At 40.9% G+C, this 21,254-nt stretch overlaps 1 protein-coding gene across 2 annotated transcripts in view; it reads right to left on the bottom strand.

Moving 5' to 3' along the window:
• PLEKHG1 (pleckstrin homology and RhoGEF domain containing G1) overlaps positions 1-21,254 on the bottom strand; it is a 126,308-nt gene that overhangs the window by 40,231 nt on the left and 64,823 nt on the right. Inside the window, exons 1-2 of one of the 2 annotated variants that reach the window (XM_041423947.1) lie at positions 12,440-12,493; positions 6,194-6,732 (exon numbers count right to left, since the gene is read on the bottom strand). In XM_041423947.1, the coding sequence (XP_041279881.1) occupies positions 6,194-6,613 (420 nt within the window). In that variant the 5' untranslated portion in view covers positions 6,614-6,732; positions 12,440-12,493. Of the gene's footprint in view, positions 1-6,193; positions 6,733-12,439; positions 12,494-21,254 lie in introns of those variants that run through there. The other variant, XM_041423946.1, reaches the window with a different exon arrangement.

Raw genomic sequence — 21,254 nt, 5'->3', positions numbered from 1 at the left:
CATTGTTGCATAATCATACTAAGTATATACAAAACATAATATTTTTCACGTAATTTATATTGTTTATCCAAATTTTCACATGCAACTTATGTCAGCAATCCAAAGGTATCTTTCTCAGGTATGCAGTCTAGCAAGCATAGAAAAAGAGGTCACGTGTTGAAATTAACTATAATGTGGGAACAAACATTATGGGATGTCTCAGCTCTACTGGAATTCCCAGGTTTTGAATCAACAAAAAATTAACTTTCAGAGCTACACTACCCAGCAGACCCAGAGCACAAGCAGCTATGCTTTTACTAACACATCACAAGTGACAATGTGCACACTGCAGTCTTCAGAGTGTTCTTTTTAACTAACTGCTTAAAACACAGAAGGAGATGTCCTCTAGCTGCAGCACCGGGAGACAGGAAACAGGGAACAATAACATTCCGACACCGACTTCCTCTCAGAAGGGTTTCCCCTCATCACTGGTGCCCCAACACTATCTACCTCAAACATCCAACATTTCCCCTTGCAAGGCTTGTCCCCACCCCACAAGGGGTATATAGCTCCAACAGACGTGTTCACCTCAGATGAAGCTTTCCATGCCAGAAACCTGCCTCCCTGATGAGCTGTTCTAGGAGATTTCAGCAAAGCCATTCCCCTGAGGCTTTTTGAGAAAGAATGCCCTTTTTTGCTCATGTTGAAAAATTTTGGTGACCTTTCCCCTGAGAAGGCAAGCACCCCCAGGCTGACTAGCAGGGACATGAACCATATCCTCACGTCTCAGGGAGAGACAGCAGCAGATCCAAGCATAATGGAGACTTTGTTTCTCAGAGAAATGCCTTTTGCTGCCTTAATGTAAATTCCCCTATTTCTGACCACAGTGGTGTGCGGGGGAAGAGAAACCCTCCAAATTCATGTGTTCTCAATAGGATCTTCTAGCAATGGTCCTTTGCAAGGTTCAGCTCAGGCTTCACAAGGCCTTAACGCACAACTGCCATTCTCAGGTGCTGCCAGCAACATCTGGCTCAGATCCGATCCTCTGAGGCAAGAGCATGGAAAAGATTGTTCCCATGTCTCAGCGACTCTCGGCAAGCCATAAACAGTATAGAAAAGCATGCTGTGCAATTTCAGGGCAGAGAAGACATAAAGGAGTACTACAGAAAGATGGGAAGGACAAAATGGGAACCAAGGAAAGCCTGGTGGACACCTCTCTTAACTTCTGTGTACTTAAGAGGGCAGAAAAATTAGAATGGTGATGAAAATGTTGTCAGGCCTGCTGAGAGAACCATGGAGAGAGCTCTGGAATCAGCAGAAGTGAAGAACATGAGAAAGATTAATACTAAAAAGCAAAAGATCGCATAAGGAAATGAGACAACATACTGATGGGATGCAGATGGGATTTACTGAGAGAAGACTTAGGACAGAGAGGCAGCAAGATCATAAGCAGGAGATTGTGCAGAAGGGAATGTAACTTTTTCAAATGAGGAGACTTAAGTATAAAAGGAGAGGACCAGGGACAAAAGATCTGGAGAGGAGAAAGGACGAAGACTTCAACTAGTTCAGTGGAGATGGTTTAAAAAAAAAAAGCCACATTTGGAATTAAACTATAGAGGAATTCATTCACATAAGTGGTCTCCCAGATTTCAGATAGAGTTCAAGATTTCTGAAGCTCAGCCTCTCTTTACATCAAATATACGTGAAACACACTGACAATGCACCCTTGTGCAGAAGGGAATGTAACTTTTTCAAATGAGGAGACTTAAGTATAAAAGGAGGGGACCAGGGACAAAAGATCTGGAGAGGAGAAAGGACGAAGACTTCAACTAGTTCAGTGGAGATGGTTTAAAAAAAAAAAGCCACATTTGGAATTAAACTATAGAGGAATTCATTCACATAAGTGGTCTCCCAGATTTCAGATAGAGTTCAAGATTTCTGAAGCTCAGCCTCTCTTTACATCAAATATATGTGAAACACACTGACAATGTGTTTAGACCCCTCTAGTCATTCTGTAGATACCAGTGACCTTTTAATTATATTATTATACTGATAGGGGTGAAGATGTAAGTATTGCAATAGTGCATTTGCATTATTCTTTCATTTTGCAAAGGTAAAACAGAAATGTTGATGTCTTTCTACAATTACAAACAGTTATGCACATTATGAATGGGGGCTTCTGACTCCTATGAACTGCAAGGGCAAAACACAGATTTTTTAATAGCTTCAGAAAGAGAATTTTACCCATGGGAGAAAAAAAAAAATCACTTCAGTAAGTGACTCTAATTGAAGTTTAGGTCTATTCTAACTACATTACTACTTGAAAAAGTCAGGCTAGGTCCTGAAGAGGAAAAGGTCAGTGAGTTCTGCCCTGGCCAGTACACCTGTCAGCATGATACAAGCAGGAAGCAGAGGTATCCAATTTCTCATCACAAACTTGCCCAAAACAAGCTTCAAGCTGTACTCATTCAAAATTGTAATTATCCTTAACAGATCATCTGATAAAACACACCAAATGGTGGAAAAGTTCACTCTATCCTTGTTGCAATGCTTGCCTGTGCAAGAATCACAGCAGCGTGCCTCAAAACAATCCTAACCCAACTGTCCTTCCAGGTCACAGGCAAAATGGCTGTACTGGCTAGAAAAGCAGTTGTTCTTAAACGCTTATCCTGGAGCAAAGGTGCCAAATAGCACCTGTACCTCATCCTCATCCTGCCAAATACTTCTTGTCAGCAGTTGGAGAGAAAACTGGAAAACCTCAGCAGCTCTCCAGGATCATTTAAAAATCACATTAACCACATCCCATGAAGTCAACTTCTACTTCTGCCTACCAACTTGGCACTGTTAAGATCACCCAGATACTCAAAAGGCAACAGAAGTTATGACTTTTTACTTTATTTATTTACTTACCAATGACCTAACAACATTAGGTCAATACAAGCATAAAAAGGATAAAATTCTATTTTGCTCCATTCCTCCATAGTATTTTACTTCAGGCATGACAACTCCATGCTCTAAGGACAACATAGGTTGGGAAGGACACTGCCCAAAATACTATGCTAGGCTAACTCTTAATGAGCTGACTTTTGATATTATGACTAGTACCAGGATGCTACATGCAATTTCACAATCATCCATGTTAGTAGGTCATTTGTGCTCAGCTAGCCCTGGAAACCAGTTCCTGGCACACTAAAGGCAAGAAGGTAATCAAGAACAGTCATCAGGTATTCAGCAGGGGAAAGTTGACCAGTCTGATAACCTTTTAACTATGATATGACTGGCTTGGTGGATGAATGGAAAGCAGTGGATATTGTTGTCTACCTTGACATCAGGAAGGCTTTTAACTCCCTTAAGACCCTCATGCCAAGCTGAAGGAGTAGGAGTTGGACAAGCAGACAGTAAGTATGACTGAGAAATGGCTGAACCAACAGGACCTGAGGGTGGTGATCACAGGCACAAAATCTAGTTGGAGATCAGTGACTAGTGGCATACCCTAGGGGCTAATGCTGGGTTCCACTCTGGTTTATCTATTTATTAATGGGAAAAAGAGTGGATATATAAAAAGAAATTATCAAGAGAAATAAACAAAACTGACACCCCACCACCACCACTGAAACTAATAAAAAAAAGCTCCCAACCCCTAAAAATCTAAAACCCACACAAATAGCACCACCACCAAAGGAAGGGGGAATTATATGCAAATTTGCTTTGCATTTTTATACCAGAAATGTAGAGAATGTAGATTCATGGATGTGAGCGTTGACACCCTCTCAGTTCCAGCCCTGAAACCTGTTTCAAAGTCCTGGGAACAACAGTGGGAACACATTCCTTTTAAGTATGTTTCTACTGCCTACAGAGAATGTAGCATCAACAAATCCCCTCTACTAGAGGACAAAAAGCATTAGGCTACATCTCTACTGACAGTTCTCAGATGGTGGTAGAGGGTGATTAAAATAGCACCTATTGATTTTTCCTTTTTGTTCTTATGCTTTTCTCAATCTGACACCACTTCAGATTTTAGCTCTTTATATATGGGTTGCCCCCCTCCTCTTTCTCCCTCCCTCTGTCAAAAAAAAACCCCACCCTGAAACAAAAAAAACACCCAGCCCTCCTTACTACTTTTAGACTGTGTACATAAGATTCTGGGGGTCCTGGTGGACAACAAGCTGTCCATGAGCCAGCAGTGGGCCTTGTGGCCAAGAAGGCCAATGGCATCCTAGGGTGTCTTAGGAAAAGCATTGCCAGCTGGTCAAGGGATGTGATCCTGCCCCTCAGCCCTGGTGAGGCACATCTGGAGAGCTGTGTCCAGTCCTGGGTTCCTCAGCACCAGAGACATGGAGCTCCTGGAGTGGGTCCAGTGGAGGGCAATGAATATAATTAGGGCACTGGGGCATCTCTCTTACAATGAAAGGTTGAGAGAGCTGTGCTTGCTCAGCCTTGATTAAAGGGGAATTTTGTCAGTGAAGCACCTGAAGGGAGAGTGTGAAGAGGATGCTTCCAGGCTTTTCTCTGGGGTGCCAAGCACTAGGGTGAGAAGCAATGGGCAGAAACTGATGCACAGGAAGTTCCACATGAATATGAGGAAGAGTGACTGAGCACTGGAACAGACTGCCCAAAGAGGTTGTGGAGTCTCCCTCACTGGAGGTATTCAAGTACCATCTGGACACAATCCTGTGCCAAGTGCTCTAGAACAGCCCTGCTTGAGCTGGGAGGTTGGACCAGGTAGTTTCATACAAAGCTTTCTAGATTCATGATTAGTTGCTGCAGGAAATAGGCTTGGGCATATCACAGGTTCACAATTCCTTCAGTTCTTCCATAACAAAAAACACATTTGCCTTATTTACTCTACATCTACTGTAGTGATGCTTGAAGTATTTTCCAGAAAGCATTTATTAGTATTCCTCCTTGTAATTGGAAAATCTGTTACAAGATACTCAGTTTTCAGTTTCTCAAGTTGTACAGTTTACAGCATAGGAGGATGAGTGAGGGCTAAGGCTTCCAAAACCATGGGAAGTCATGCCTAATGGGTGGTTACTATGCACAGAAGCTGACTTGGTTCTGCAACATCTGACAATCTTAAACAGTCCAAAATGAAACTCAGGCAATAGTTGAATGTAGTAAAACAGCACCAGCTATGGAAACCAATGAAATCTTGTGGAAACAGCAACCTTTCTCAGAACTTTGCAGGGTGGGGTACTGGTGTTTTAATCACAACATGCATTTGAGTTATCAAAGCCTTCACATTTTCCCCCTGCTATTGTGGGACCACACAGGTTAGAGCTGCAAGTGGGGAAGACTGTCTCCAGCTGCCTGATATTTCCTATCTCAGATGATACATACACCTACCTGGAGCTCTAGGTTCTACAAACAGCACACTAAGCACTTCCTTGTGTGTTAAACCTGTAGGCTACAAACAATAGCCAAGGAAATCAATTGTCACCTTAAAAAATGCAAAGCAGAATGATGCTGATGGCACAGACACAAGTGCAGAGTGAAAAGAACAATCCACAGAAGGACTTATCCGTATTTTTCCCTGTACTAGAAAGAGGAAATGAAAGGTACTGTTAGGCTAGGGATTGGACATAAACTCTACTGCTGCTAATAAATGCTACACCCATTCAGAATAAGTATTAAAGAAAATGTAATTCCTTCATATTACAGCCAAACAACAGTATTTTCCAGCAGATACATACGCCATATTCAATACTACAGGGCAAGGACAGAGAGTGAACAGACTGCAGCTGTGAGGTGTATGAAAGGGACAGGGGAAAAGTCAGGAAAGAACTTGCAGAGCTAGGACTCTGGGAGGGCTGGGAAAAATCAGTAAGAACCTTCAGATGAAGCATATGAAGAGGCAGTTAAGTCTGTCTTGCTTCTTGCTATACATCCTAGGACACGGAACAATCTAATTAATTTTCTGTAAATATAAAAATATTATCTTTTTTTACTACAAAGCATTTATCACTCTTTGTTCACTACTGCTGCCAGCTGTAGGATGTTTTTTCTGTTATTTCTTCATTAACACACAGTAACATCTTAGATTTATCCAATCAAATAAAATCTAGAAATACACTTAAACAGCCATGTTACACTAATTTATAAAGACCAGCACACGCCGGTTCCACTGTCAAGTCCATGTGTCCCACTGTGAAATCAAGCAGTGTAAAAAATGGCATTATGGAGCAGTTAACACTGTCTTAACCAAGCCCCCTACCTTGACAATGCTTTTTAGATCCTGCACATACATCCTCTCTGTCTCCAGAATCTCTTGGACAACTCTGTCTACGTACAGGAGCTTCGGACTGGTGGGCTCTGTGACCAGGGACATTGCACAGTTTTTGCTTGCTCCTTTTGGTTCTGCTTTCCTTGGCATGCTTGGCCTTTTCTCAAGGCTTCCCTCAGGATCCTCTTGCTCCACAGCAGAGTTTTTGCGTGTCTTGCTGCTGGAAAATCGCCTGGCTGGGACTAGTTCTAGCTTGATGGCACCTGTTTCTTTATCCTGGTTAAACAAACCCAAGTGGCTGTTTGAAACCAAGGTCATTCTGCTTCCGAAGGAGCAGTGGCTGTCCCTGGAGGATGCAGAGGAGGAAGTGGAACTAAAGCTGACAGGACGGTCACTGTCTGACAGGTCCATGGTGTTTTTCTCACAGTAGCGGAAAGATCTGCTCTCCTTGTGCAAATCTTCCTCCTTCTTCTTGGAGTCAAGGGCCTCTGTCACAGCTGGTACAACCTCAAGAGGTAAGTGGAAGTCATCTAAAGAAACAAACAAACAAACAGAAGAAGTGGGTTTATTGCGCTGCTCCACGTAAGGCAAAAGTTGACAGCAGATACTTTTAAAGCTTTTTGCATAGAAAGCAGCCAAAACTCTATTTAAACCAAAAGACAACCAGAACAACACGGTTTGGGCAGAACTGTAACTCTAATGCTTTTTAGGTTGTGGGGATCCCCCAATGAGAGCTACAACACCACATTCCTCCTGCTCACACTTCTGTCTCTGGCACATCCTTTTTCTGCCAGTGTGCTTGTTGCTAGCACATCCACTGCTCAGGCTCAGCACAGGAGAAAAAGAGAACTCAAAACATTTTCCTTAAGGTTACAAAAGACCCCCACAACTTTACTGGGAGCAGTCCCTGCTGTCTCCCAGCTGAGCCCTGACGCTGGCTTGGGAGGTTTGGAAACCTCAAGAAACACAGAGTGATACCAGAAAGTGTCTTTCATTTTGAATCCCGTAAAGCCAACAGTCTTTAAAAAACTAAAAGCAGTTATCAATTACCAGCTCTGTGGCTTGTACAAAAATACTAAAAGCAGAACGATTTCCCAAAGAAAATAATATCGTTTCTGAAGAGAGAGTCCCCACCAGAAAGAATGCTGCCAAATAATTCAGTTTTCTACTGGGAAAAATAAGTAATTCTAAAACTGTTCTGCTCAAGCCAGAATATTACCCCCTGCTGAACTGACCCAAAGCTGTTTTTCAGATCAGTGCAACAACAAAATAATATGTCTGTCTTCCTGTTGGCATTTCAATTCTGCTTTATTTTCCTTGCCAAACTGCCCTGCAGGACACTGTCCACGATGCAATGCAGATTTGTCTCTGGCCAAGTTGTGTGTGATACAGCATAAGAATCTGCAAAAGTAGTCACAGGTAAATTCAATACTTCAAAGCTTTGTTTCCTCCCAAAAAACATCTTGCCACAAACTCAGGGAATTTCATAATGCCTGTCCTGTGAAAAAAGAGAAACTTGTGACAATTTAGGAAGAAAAGCAATACTGAAGCTACCCACAGCACGGTAGCTTAGTCCTTATTTTAGTCCAGTGACAACTTTTCAAAAATTCATACCAGTAATTACAGCTCTTGACAACAGTTTCAGTAAAGAAACCATAAAGCTGCAAATCAAACCCACCCAGCTTTTAAGGTGGCCCTTCTTGAAGTGAGTCAGACTTGCTATGCAATTACAAGCAGAAACCTCCTGGACACACAGCTCCTGCAGCTGTCAGAGCAGGGGGAGGATTTCATCCAAAGCTGAAAGCAACTCTCCCATTTTTTAAAATAAATCCAAAGCAAACAGAAATAAAATACCAGAGAAGAATGTTTATTTGGCCTATCTTGAATGCACAAGATTTTATTTGTATCTGAGTAATTACTAGCACCATTTCAGTCATGATGGGATTAGCTTTCTATTAAGGAGAAGTATTGCCCTCAAGGTGATGTAAAGAATTAACACTGAGAGTAACTTGCTCATTACAAGGGTTAGAAATTGGCCATTAGATTAAAAACCTAATTCGGAAGGTCTGCACCTCTGGTTTTATCTTGCAGTCTGAAAATCTATAGCCTTTCTTTGTGCCAGGTTCTTCTAGTTTTGAAGCACAGAAGCATATTTGAAAAAAACACATCAAGTACCAATTAGAAAATAAAATATAAAGCAATAAAATAGGAAAAAAATTAAAACAGAAAAATGCAGAAAAATTAAACCAGAAAAATTATATTCTCTTGTTTCTATGTGGGCACAGAAAATGATGTGTGCCTTGCTATTACTGGTGATAAGAAAGTATACATTTTTCATAAGAAAAAATGTGTTTTTGTTATCAGCTTTGGATAATTTTTCATATTCAAGTTAGAAAACACAACACTGCTGAATGAAAAATGCTCCCTTGAAAAATGTGCAGGATTAACAAGATAACAGGGGTAGCACTTCTGCTAGCTTACTCCAGAGTATTTTACTAAAATTACATGACAAACACCTGATTCACTACATTTAAGAAGGAAGTAAAGGCAAAAACCTTATGAAGTTCAATTACCCCACATTCTTTTCTTCCTGTTTCATTGACATATGGTCTGCCTCTCAGGTAATAATGCAAAGGCATTAATAGCAGTATTTGCTTAACAAAAAATTTCATTAATATAAAGAATAGAAACAAAATACAGTTCACATCAATGGCATTGGAGTCAGAAAAAATGGTAAGGTAGTTTTACATAGGACACACTTGTAGCCAGAAGCATTAGGAGAACCTAACACGTTTTAGAAAACCAAAGTAAACCCACTTATTCTTTTGTTTAATGTCAGTGTCATTGCTTATTAAAAAAGCTGAGAATTATTTGGAATAGTTAAAATGGCCTTGCTCTTTAACACCTGTATTCCCAGAGACCTTGGCAAACCCCAGGTAACTAAAAGGCATGGCTAATTAAGTGCATGCAACATGGTTGATTCAAGTTCCTCTATTTTTTTTTATAGAAATTGCTACTCCTGTATGCTTCTACATAAATTACACCAAACTAGGCATTTACTACTTTGTCTGTTTTGTCCCCAGAGCCTCATCCTCACTATTAATCTGAAAAGTTACTTTTTACTTCATTTTTAGTACTTTCCCAGGTGGATATAAATTGGCACTTGGCTTCTCTGTGGAGAGCTCTGTTACGATTTTGTCCATTGTGTCTCCAACCAGTAAAATGTGTTTCTCAGGGTGCCCAGTGTTCCTGCAGAGCAGCAGGCAGGCACCTGGGTAGCTGGCACACCTGGCACAAAGTCAGGGCACAGCGGACCAGGGATTTCAGCATGGCACGGAACCAGGAAGCAGCTCCCTTTCCTCAGCTGCCAAGTCCTATACCAAACACCCTGCTCATGGAAATCAGGGCTTGGGGGCACGCCCTGGTTCTGCCCAGCTCTCAGTTCCTGCCTCAGGTGCAGGTAGCTGTGAAAAACCTACAGCCCTTCCCAGTAACACAGGATCTGTTAATCTTCCAAGGCTTCACAAGTTTTTCTTCAGAAACGCATCTGAGCATTGTACTTGGCACTGGTGAGGCCACACCTCTAATCCTGTGTTCAGTTTTGGGCCCCTCACGGAAAGAAAGACATCGAGTTGCTGGAGTGTGTCCAGAGAGGGGCAAAAGAGCTGGGAAGGGTCTGGAGCACAAATCTTATGAGAGCATCTGAAGGAGCTGAGGGTATTCAGTTCAGACAAAAGGAGGTTCAGGGGAGACCTTACTGCTCTCTATACCCACCTACCTAAAAGGAGCTTGTAGCCAGGTGGGGGTTAGCCTTTTCTCCCAAATAACAAATGTTAAGACAAGAGGAAACAGCCTCAAGTTGCACCAGAGGAGGTTTAGATTGGATATTAGGAAATATTTCTTTACTAAATGGGCTGTCAAGCACTGGAATAGGGTACACAGGGAAATGGTGGAGTCACCATCCCTGGAGGTATTTAAATGATGTGCAGATGTGGCACTTGGTGACATGGTTTAGTGGTGGAATTGGCATAACCACTGGGCTAACAGCTGGACTTGATCATCTTAGAACACTTAGGTAGGAAAATAACCTCTACAGTTACCCCTGCTGTTAAAATTAGGAAGAATTTTTAGATGATTTCTGCAGTCACAAGGGCATCAGGACAGAGAGCAGTTGAATGGAGTTCACAACCACATGCCTATCCTTTTTTCTCTTGCCAGGGTTTGTATTTGGCTTTTCTGAACTCCAAAGAGTAGTTTTACTCTGCAGTTGTACCACTAAGTAACTTCACCCTCTGTAGCAAATGCCTGGTGAGAAATTCACAAATGAATTAATGGGAGTGAAGAGAGAGCAAACAGCCTTCCCTAGGATTGCTCTCTATGAATCATAACTGACCCAGTGCCTTTGCAAACCCTGTAACCTCCTGCAAATTTTTCTCTTTCATAGAAACTTACTATAAAAAGCAAGTAATTTGTCCCATATCCTGTGGGACTGATTTACAAGCCCACTCCACCCTCGCAGCTCCAGCAGCAGCAGCACCAGTGGGTAGGTGCATTCATCAAAACTCAGTCTGCAAACACTGTGTGAAATCATAGGTATCCCCAGAGCCTGCACAGGCACACACTCTGAGCAACTCTTCTATACCCTGACCCATGTCTGGCCTGGTTCACTGCTTTTTTTGTTAGGCTTTCTTTTGCTTACTGAACCTTTTCAAGGATGAACCAAAATAATATGGAGAACTTTTGTCAGTTGTGAATAACGGTATTTAACTCAGTCTGGGGAGAAAAAAAAGAAATCTTCAATTTGCATACTTTAATTAAGGAATAACAGTAATTGCTTGTTAGTTCAGCACTGAAAGGAGGATAATTACTACTTGTCCCTACTCACAAGGAAACATGCTGCCCAAACAAGGTCATTTCTTGTTTGTGCCTTTGCATTAATTCAGTTACTCTCTCCCCCTTCCCAGCCCCTGCAAAGCTCCCTGCTCCAGTGTCACACACACACTGGCATGGCACAACCCCAGAGCGCTCCCCAGCAAGAACAATGACACGTCCCTGCTCCCCAGACATGCAAGGGCAAGGAATACTACTGTTTCATCCCAACAGGCAACTCTAATATTAGTTACAAGGCTGAAGGCACATGCAAAACAACCATCTTGGCATGTCTTGGGTTTTCATTGCACAGTCATAAACAAGTTCTCACCAAAAATGCATAACCTTCTTCTATCATTTGCTTTCCTTTAACAAAAACCTCCTTCCTGTAATTATATTCATGGTAATGATAAATGGTTTTCCATTATCTCTGCAGCTTTGGCTATGCTAGAACATTAGTATACAATGAGAGATAAAGTGCTTTGTCTTTAAATACAAAACTGACTTAAAGATCCCCAAGTCCTATCTAAATATAGGTGTTTATTCCTCCAAGTTGTTTACTGCACATGAAATTTTATGACACACTGCACAAGTAAAAACTCCAAAGTTAATCTATATTCATGATTAGCATTGTTGTTGCCTTTCTCCTGGCAAGAAAAAGAGCACCTCAGGTGTTATCTACAAAGTCAACATTACCAGAAGTTACAGTACTCACATCCTCTGGAGTTTAGCTACCAAAAAGCAATGAGACTACAAGAAATACCTTTCCCATTTTTTTCCCCCTGAGATATCTTCATATTGCAAATAAAGCATTCACACTGTGGATATAATTAAGCAAAGTAGTTTAGGACAATTTCTACATTCAGCATCAAATTCAAAATGCAACACTGGAACCGAGAAACAAAAACGCTCTCCGGCTTCCCGAGAAAGATTAAAATCCATTCTGTACCAATCCCAAATGATCTTAAATACACTCCCTACATCTTCTGCTTCCAAGTGAAGGTCAGCAGATTTTTAATCACTAAATTTTGTATATGAATACATATCAGTTCTAAAACTAACAACCTCTGTGAAAATATCACACTAGAGAGCTACAATATTTGCAGGATTAGATGTCTAGCCTGGCCTGTCACAAATGATCCTCTGCCAAGTATTTTAACTGAACTTTGAGGAACAGAAATCCCATTTATTAGAAATCTCACAACAAGGGAAAAGAGTCACCAACTAATGTGCTTCTCTCAATCCAATTACTGTCCCCCCAACCCCTCTGCCTGCAGTATTTAAAGCAGAATAGCCTCTGTCACAACCGAGCACGCTAACACCCGAGAACATTATTGCAAGGGAAAATCCTCTGCGACAGTATCTCACCGCTGAGGAATGTCTCTGGCTCCTGGCGCCCGGGCTGAACAAGTCCTCTCTCTTTTTCAGTCCTCTCCGAAGAGCCCACGACCTACCTGTGCGGCAGAGGAGAGGCGCGAGCTCCGACTTCAGCTGTTGCCGAATTAGCTCATTGGGCGCTCAGGTAAAACGAGAAGCTCTTACTAGTCTGTACAGCTCCTTCGCCAGAAATATTGCATGAGTCAGCTTTTATCTATCACAACCCTAAACACAAAGGCTTTACAGAAACCTGATTCACAACTTTCTCATCGCCTTTTTCCCAGCGCACTGACAGCCTTCGGCATCACTACAAGCTTTAAATGACATATGACATCATGCAATTCAGGGACAGGACAATGGGCATCACTTAATGTGGGTAACTTTAAAATGCACACTTCACTGAGCAACACCCACTAACTTCCATTTTTCCAGGCACAACGCTGAGCAAACATCAAATAGAGCCCCCACTTCCACAGCACTTGTTTGCTTATCTGTAGACAATATTGATAAGAATGTATAGCAAATAAATCACTTGCTGGTACTGTGAAATTTCTGTGTTTATGTTAAAAACTTCCATGAACTTACAATATAATAGGATGATCCTGGGAAATATTCTGGATCTTATTCTGCCCTAACATAAACAGGAACAGGCTTTTGCAGAGTGCTTGCAAAGCTTCAGTGGTTTGGGGTTTTTTTCAGGGCAAGACAAATGAATTTCAGAAGAAAATGTGAAACCCATACGATCAAGTGTTCTGTGCTAAATCACAATGAAGACAAGAAAAAGGAAAAAGAGAAAAAAAGGGAAAAAAAAGAAAAAAGAAAGGAGAGGAGACAGTGAGAGGAGAAGCAGGAGAAAAGATGAAAAGCAGAAAATGAGAAAAAAGTATATAGGCTGGTGCTAACCTGCTAACCCATGAGAAAGCTGATATCTCCTTTGCCTGCAGAGGGTGTGGTGGCATTTCCATCTTGGAGCTGGGAGGCAAAAGAAGTCAGAAGAGTTCCCAGCTGCTGGCACCACTTTCCAGGTGTGCTCTCACAGCTGCATGCTGAAACGTAGCCCACAAAGAGGCATTCTATCTTTAAAATTATACTTGAAATCCAGTACCTATGTCTTTGCACATGACAGGCTCAGCTTCATTCAGAGTATTCCTAAAGAGCACAGTCCTTGAACAACGCCTTACAGCAGGAAACTGGAGGTAGAAAAGGAAGCCTTGAGAGCATTGGCAAAGCTGTGAAACACTTTGATCTGAACATCAGGGCTCTTGGGGTGAAAGTCCCTTTTACCCAGGCTGAGAGATCAGGTGTTTACAGCCTGCCATGCTGACATCACAGATCACTGAGATATGCTCCCTCCAGTATTCTCTGGATTCTCCCACAGCTTCTGAGGATTTTTTTAAATACTTACATATTTACATTAAAAGATCTTCCTGCAAAGATCTGTGCAAAATACTTTAGAGTGAACTACCACATATATGTAAGTCCTGGACACACTCAAAGGCACAGAATGGCCAACACTAGTGCCAAAAATTTCAGTACATCTACAGTGCAGCACCCAGCTACTCAAACCACTTGAATATGGCAGATATACCATCCATTTGCTATGTTCCACATGCACCCATATTTCTGTCAGGAGCTAATGATTTATTCATCTGGACTTCTGCTTTCTCACACCTTGTGCCCACCTTGCCTACAAAGCTTCTATCACCTCCAAGTGAGAGGTTTGAACTAATTCCTGGACAGACCTGTAGAGCATTAACCAGACATAGAGCACTACCTGGTCAATTCTGTGAAGTCCTAAGAAATACAAGTAGTATCAGCAGCTTCATCATTTAATGGTGACAAAGCTCCTGAACTCCTGAACTCCTCTGCCTCAGTGACAGAAAGTGTCCCACATCTGTTTCAGTGGTCTGGGTAAAAACAGTGGCTGCAGCCCTGCAGTGTGAGCTTCAGCCACAGAATTGGCACAGGGAGCTCTCATGAGCACTCCTGTGTGTGGAGGAAGAGGGAAACAGAGCTGAGATCCTTACTTTGCTCTGTCTTGGTCTTTCATCTCTGCACACCCACACCTGACCTTAGCTCTCCCTTCCATCCCCAGGTGTAAGTCAGCAGAAGTTTCCCCCACACATAAGAATTTCCCCAAGAACAACCCCTCAACCTCCATCACTTGAAACATGCACAACTCTGAGAGCTGTCAGGGCAGAAGACTGGAAACCAAAAAGCCTCCTGTTTTACTGATGTGCATCACAAATGACATAGTACACAGATGTGTCAGAAAAATAATAGGTTGGTCCCACTTCTCATTCTCTGGTATTTCATGCATTTTCTTTATCTGCATTATCTTTTAGGAGTTGCATACCTTTCTCTGCCCCATCTCCTGCTTCCTTCTATTGTGTGTACAGTGCCATAAGACCACAATTTTAGTGTATCAGGATTAAGATTTGAGAAGGGTGACCTGTTTTTATTTTGGAACAAGGCTTTGATTTTTCTAAACTTCAACAATAAGTGAAATTTATAGAGATTAAGACCGATGTTATTCTATAGTTCTCAGCTGGCTAAGAATTTACTGAAAAATAAATTATCCTCAGCAAAATTTTAGAAAATCACCCCTAACTCAACCACAAGGTACATTCAGGCTAAAGGACACACTGACATCTTCCCTGGAAGTGCAATGTAATGTATTAATAACTCTCTGCAATGCAGTAGCTATTTAATCTGTACACAGTGCTGCAGAGACACCTAACAAAAGGAACAAGCCATCACAGGCTGCTGATGTACTGCAACACAAACAGAGCATATGGATCCAATCCTCCATTTATAAGCCTTTTAGAGGAATTGTTTTGCATATCCTTGTCAATTTTGAAGGCTGGCTTCTCTCCTCTTTAAAAATAATTTTAAAACAGCATAGTTAATTTTTTTTTTTTTTTTCTAAATCAGAGCAAATGAAAATTCTGTGAAGATTTGTAGATGTAAATGCATATGGAGGAATAACACCCTGGATGACAAGGAGGGGTAATACCCCAGATGACAAGCAATCAAAGCTTCTACATCCTTTTCTTGGCTCCTACGGGCATTTAGTGAAGAAGTGTACGAAATGTGTTCAATATGACGCTGCTTGAACGTTTTAGTACTTTTACACCCAAACTGCTGTGCCAGAATGAAAATCCCCACGCAGCCTTCCTTCCACCCAGCACCACAGAGGATCAGGTCTTGCTTCCATCCTACACTGTATCACTGTAACAGCGCTCGGACACCACATTTGGTTTTTACTTCTTCCTGGACTAATCTACTGCTCTGAGCAAACGTCCTGCCAGGCCAAACTACTGTTTTCAACTTCACCTAAGCAACCTGAAGTTGGTACTGAAGTTCACAACTTTTCAAAGCCCACCACAGCACGAGCACACAGAGGGTCTTGGTTAGGCAGCCAATATAGCACACAACACTTGTTGCTTTACCAAGAACATTGGGAGGTTTTTAAGACTAAAAATTGTTAACTGTCTCTCACTTTAAAGCAGGTAAAATAAACTTTAGAGAGTGAGACACAGTTTCAGAAGGAAAGGAAGCATCCATGAATCATTCTTGCTAGTTCCAATGAAAAACTTGTATGACCCTAAGACATCCTTTTACAACTTACCTCTTTCAATTTCAGTATAACTTGTAACTGCAGTATCTAGCACAAATAGATTAGTTCTTTTAAACTCATTTTAACAATTTTTTGTTTGCTTCTGCCTCCACATTCTCTGTTGACTCACAAATCTTTCCAGTGAAAACCCTGCATGAAGCAACACACATTTTATAAAAGCCAGTTCTCTGATATAGCAGACAATGTTAGATGCCAAATAGAAGTGAGTCTCAGAAGCTTTAAATAATTGATGTTTTTCTTTAAATACAGCTAAACGATCTCTCCCATTTGGTTTCCAACTAAAGCCACTTACTGGAACCTCCTCTGCACCTCAGGAAGCAACCAGAATTTTGAAAAAGAACTGAAATAGTAACAGCAGGCTCCTCCTAACAGATGTTCACATTTACAACAAAATGAAAACTTTCTTCTGTGTTTCTTCTCTTGAATAAAAATGTAAGTTGCAGAAAGCACTGTTCATGTTTACGTCTTGGGGAGAAGAATCCTTAAACTGTACACAGGTTGGAACTAAGACATATTGGTGGCCTGGCTCCACCACAGACTGGCTCTGGCATTTCAAGTGAGTTGTTTTCTTGTGCTCACCCTCCTAAAAGGGAACATTACGTCTTATTTTTAAGATGGCATTACACCAGTAAGCTAACAGCTCTTTCAAAATCCCAGTTCAATAGGAACATATGCAATGACAGTTAAAGAACTCTGGATTTAATAAATGACTGCAGCAGATTTTTACAAAATACAATAATCAGTATTTTGACATTTCACAAACCTTTAAATGAAAATAAATATAAAGAAACTAAGCAGATATTGAGGTTCAAAGGAGTTTAACATACACAATGTCTTCTCACTGTATTACTTCTACAGCTAAGCGTGGAATTTTACATAAATAAGGTCAAGTAGACTAAGACTGCCAAATGGCAGCAAAATAACTGGTCACAGCAGAAAAATCAAAGGTTTCATGTTGCTGCCACAAACAACAGATCCTTAAAAATGTAGCCACCCCAGTTTTCATTTTTTATTTTCTACTGATGACCCCATCACATCAGGACTGCAGTTTACCTTGATTTGGTCTTTCCAAATTGCCCCTTGGAACATGGGGAGAACATCTGCATTTTTAAATTATGTTTTACACCTTTCCTCTCAATGTCCTTGCCTACTGCAATACAGAGAAAATACAGCGCTACATGAAAATGAAACCTCCCTTCCTTGCCATTCCCTTCCCTGCCTTGTCAGCTTTTCAGCCATGTCTATGAAAGCCACTCCAACATATCCATGTTTGTGATGAAGAAGTCTTCACAATGCTTTCAGAGCTGCTTTAAGGCCCTTCTGCAGCATCTACAATATTTCCTACTACTTCTTTGCTGTTATTTCATGGACACAAACCATTGAGAGCAAATTTCCTATCCCAACAAGCAATGCTTTCCTTAGAGTTTTTGTATTCAAGAAGCAAAGTGTGAATTGAGATTGATATCTCTGCAATGTCAGTGTACAGAGCAGTGCAGCCTCTGCACCCATATGCAGATGGTGTTAATGCCTGCAGCACTTATTGACATATCAGAATTCAAGATTAACAGTGACAACAATCACACTTCAGAAGCCACAGGGCAAGAAGCAAACAGATTAGAGGCTCAGACTTGGTTACAGAGAACATTTGGTGCATAATTCACAGCAACTGACTTCCTGAGTCATAAGCCTCCCTCTCTGCTTTCTTATCAGAGCAATAAAAAGCTTTATTTGAACCAGACAGTCATTTTATTAAAGCTATATATATTGCAGAATCCCTGTGCCTTCTTTACCAACAGCTACAGAAAAATAATCCTATAGATTTCAAAGTATCAAAATTCACTAACATTCCTATCCAGGGGTATATTCATTGAATTTTATAGACATGTAGCACCACACGAAGAAAGTTAGTAAAAAAAGAGATCTTCAGATTTCCTCTGACCACCGGATTTATTACGCAATTTTTTGTCAATCTGGAGGAAAAAAAAGACCCTGACAAATGCAAACAAGAGAGGGGCATGAAACCTCTTAAAAACGTATCACTTTGTGGGTCACAGCAAGGTAGCTGAAATTTACAATATTCATGAAAAGACATCAGATAACAACTGTCTGCTACCATCCTTCTGCTTTTCTGGCTTTTTTAGTCAGTACCACTTTACTTCTCTTTTGCAGCCTTCAAGCACTTCTATATAGACCAGTTTTCAGAGTTCTTGTTAACTACAATAAACAACATCTAAACCCGTTGGTATTTAGTAAACAGCTCAGATGAATCTTCTCAGTGATTAGATCAGAGACAGGGAAAACAAAAACTTAGACTCCTATTTAAATCCAGTTAGTACAGCTAAAGCAGTTATTTTTCTCAGATTTTTCCTTCGCACTTTATATTTCTTCCAGATAGGGACACAGTCCCACCACTTTCCTTGTTTGCGTTTTCCAACTTGTTTGTTTTCTACAAGAAAGAAGTAGCAAATCCTTCAGTTTTAAAATATTAGAGCTAGAATCTGAATCAAATTCTCAAAACCAAAACACACAGACTGGACTTTGAGAAACTTGGCCACAAAGGCCAATTTTGTGGTCCAAGACAGGTGAGGGTGGGGGCTGAGGAGGGGAGGATGTATTAACTCTGTGGTGGAACTGCAGGATTTCCCCAACAAGCCATATTAAAAACCAATTATTTTTGTTATTCCTGTTTATAGAGAGAACATCAAAGCTTTCTCAACTCTGTGGCCTACACACATGGGAACTACCATGTAATTCACTTAAGAGCCATTTTCATGACTTATCTAGTGTCTCTTTTTATTTAAGAAACACCCAAACCCCCACACAGTTAAACATTTCTCTTCTTCCAAAACCTGTGACCAAATTTAGACCATTAAGCCATAAATCCTCAATGAAATAACTTCTGTTATGTCCACGCTTTTCCTTAATTTCAACTGTCGCCTTCCAACTTCCCTCAGGGAAAGCTTTCACTTAACATTCAAACATAAACCAAACATGAGGGGGAAAAATCCTTCCCCTCTCTTTCATGCTCTCCCATGGGCACACTGCTGAGTGTTAGATCCCCGCAGGGACAGAGGGACTCATCGCCACAGAGGAGCACGAAGCTGGTAGAGCAGAGGAGCCCTGAGGAATGGCCAACTGCCCCCAGGCTTCTCCCAGCCCTCTGACAAGGAGGCCACAAGCTGAAAATCAGTTTCCCTCGGTCTGCCCTGACATCCCCAGCGCCCGGAGACTCTTCTCAGCCGAACAATGCTGCGCATTCACTATTGAGCTCCGCGGCGCAGACACACCGAGAGGCCGCTGCACCGGCATTGTTCCACGGCCTCCAGCCTCTTACCACAGCTATTAGCTGGCATGCTCACTTTTCAAACCCTCATCTCTTTGGAAACCCTGACTACCATTATTTTATTACAAAGAGGCACAGGTTAATAGAAGTTTAGCTGGGCAGTTCCCTACTCTTTCCTCTCTGGCATTACTTATAAAGTATGACTCACATAGGCAGAATTTCATTACGAAGCATTCACTTTTACATTTATATAGAAATTCTGTCACTATTGAAGTGTTCCCTTAACAAAGATCTTGACAAAAGATTTGCGAAGTTTTTGTAATTAAGTCAGTAAGTGAATGCAAACAGATGACCAGCCATAACAATTTAGTAAGATGATGAAATTATTTGCAGGCCAGTTCAGTTCAAGTAACTTTATTTAGCAAAAGAGAAGGATGGTGGGTTTACTCAATTTTTTCGTCTTTTGCACTAGTTTCTAAATACAGACATGGATGAAATCAGCTTTACTTATTTCTCTATCCAAAGCCATGTATCTCTTAATACCACAGGTCATAAGAATGGCTATATTCTTTGCTAGACCAAGAGAGTCTGGCATGACTCTCTTGAGAGTACAAGCCCCTTTTACAATTGATCACTATCACTTAACAGAGCAGCAAAAGATACTAAAATTTCCTCTTCAATGATTTTTCAATTAATACGTGTTCTTTATAATGTAAAACTAATGGACTTGAAACACTTCAAACCTTTAAACTATGCACAGACCCTGCCAATTACAAATTCATTGCAAAATATTTTGAAGGTTAGAAAAACAATCTGGGAGAAACATTCCCCTCCTGACGAAATTACAGCAAAGTTCTTTGAAAATAATGACAAAGGCATCTTGCACCGAAGGCCTGAACACTTCATAGCAAGAACAGCCAAACTGACAGTGGTCACATTGCTGCCTTTTGCATGGCAATTGTTACAGCTAATCTTGACTCAGAAAAATGCAACATCAAAAACTGAAGAGTGCCACAACTAAACTGTGACATTTCCATCAATGTGACATGAACGTGCACATTGATGGAAAGAGAAGCTGCCAGTGGATCACCATGGGTAAGAGATCTTCAATGGCAAAATTACCAGAGAGGGACTGGAAAAAAGCATCTCCCAACAAGCACAACACAGATTCACTGAAATTATCAAGAAGAGGCTTCAATATCCATAATCCCCTTTGCCCTTCAAGGTGTAATAACATTAAGTAATTTTTAAGATTCAATGAACAGCACTGACACAAACTGTTTCTACAAGTATCTGCCAGAGGATTGTACAAAACCTAACCCAGTTTGATCACTACATTTAACATATATTGACATATGTTAGATATGTGATTTGTTTAGAACTCTTTCATACCCAGGAAAAAAATAATTTGTTGTGTTAGAAAAACATTCAAGAAAAGATCCTGATACAGCTGATAATTTATTGATACTTTTGCATCTGCCAATAACTGTACAATGGAAGAATATTGCACAGGGAGAAATGTGAGAGGATGAAAGCCTAGGGAAGCAAGAACAGAATGCCTAACCACTCAATAGTGTTAGCCAGTCATCACTGCCAACTGGTAAGATTCTGAGTTGTGGTCCTATATTTTATGGATTTTCTTAGCAGTCACAATAACACTGACATACAAGGATGGGACCAAACTAATATCATAAGGATTTGCCAGATTTGTAAGTGGAGGGATCATGAGGTTTTTTCATTATCAAGTTCTATTTACTATGAAAAGGACAGTTCAAACTCCAAGCCTCACTATGCCAGCACTATCTCTCACATCCAAAGGTGGCAAGAAGCATATTTAAGATAAAAGACCTGATAATCACCATTAGCAAACAGGAAAACAATTA

Source organism: Onychostruthus taczanowskii, unplaced genomic scaffold (genome assembly GCF_017590055.1).
Source record: "Onychostruthus taczanowskii isolate IOZ18803 unplaced genomic scaffold, ASM1759005v1 scaffold8, whole genome shotgun sequence".
Taxonomy (NCBI): domain Eukaryota; kingdom Metazoa; phylum Chordata; class Aves; order Passeriformes; family Passeridae; genus Onychostruthus; species Onychostruthus taczanowskii.
This window is presented reverse-complemented; position numbering and strand designations above follow the sequence as displayed.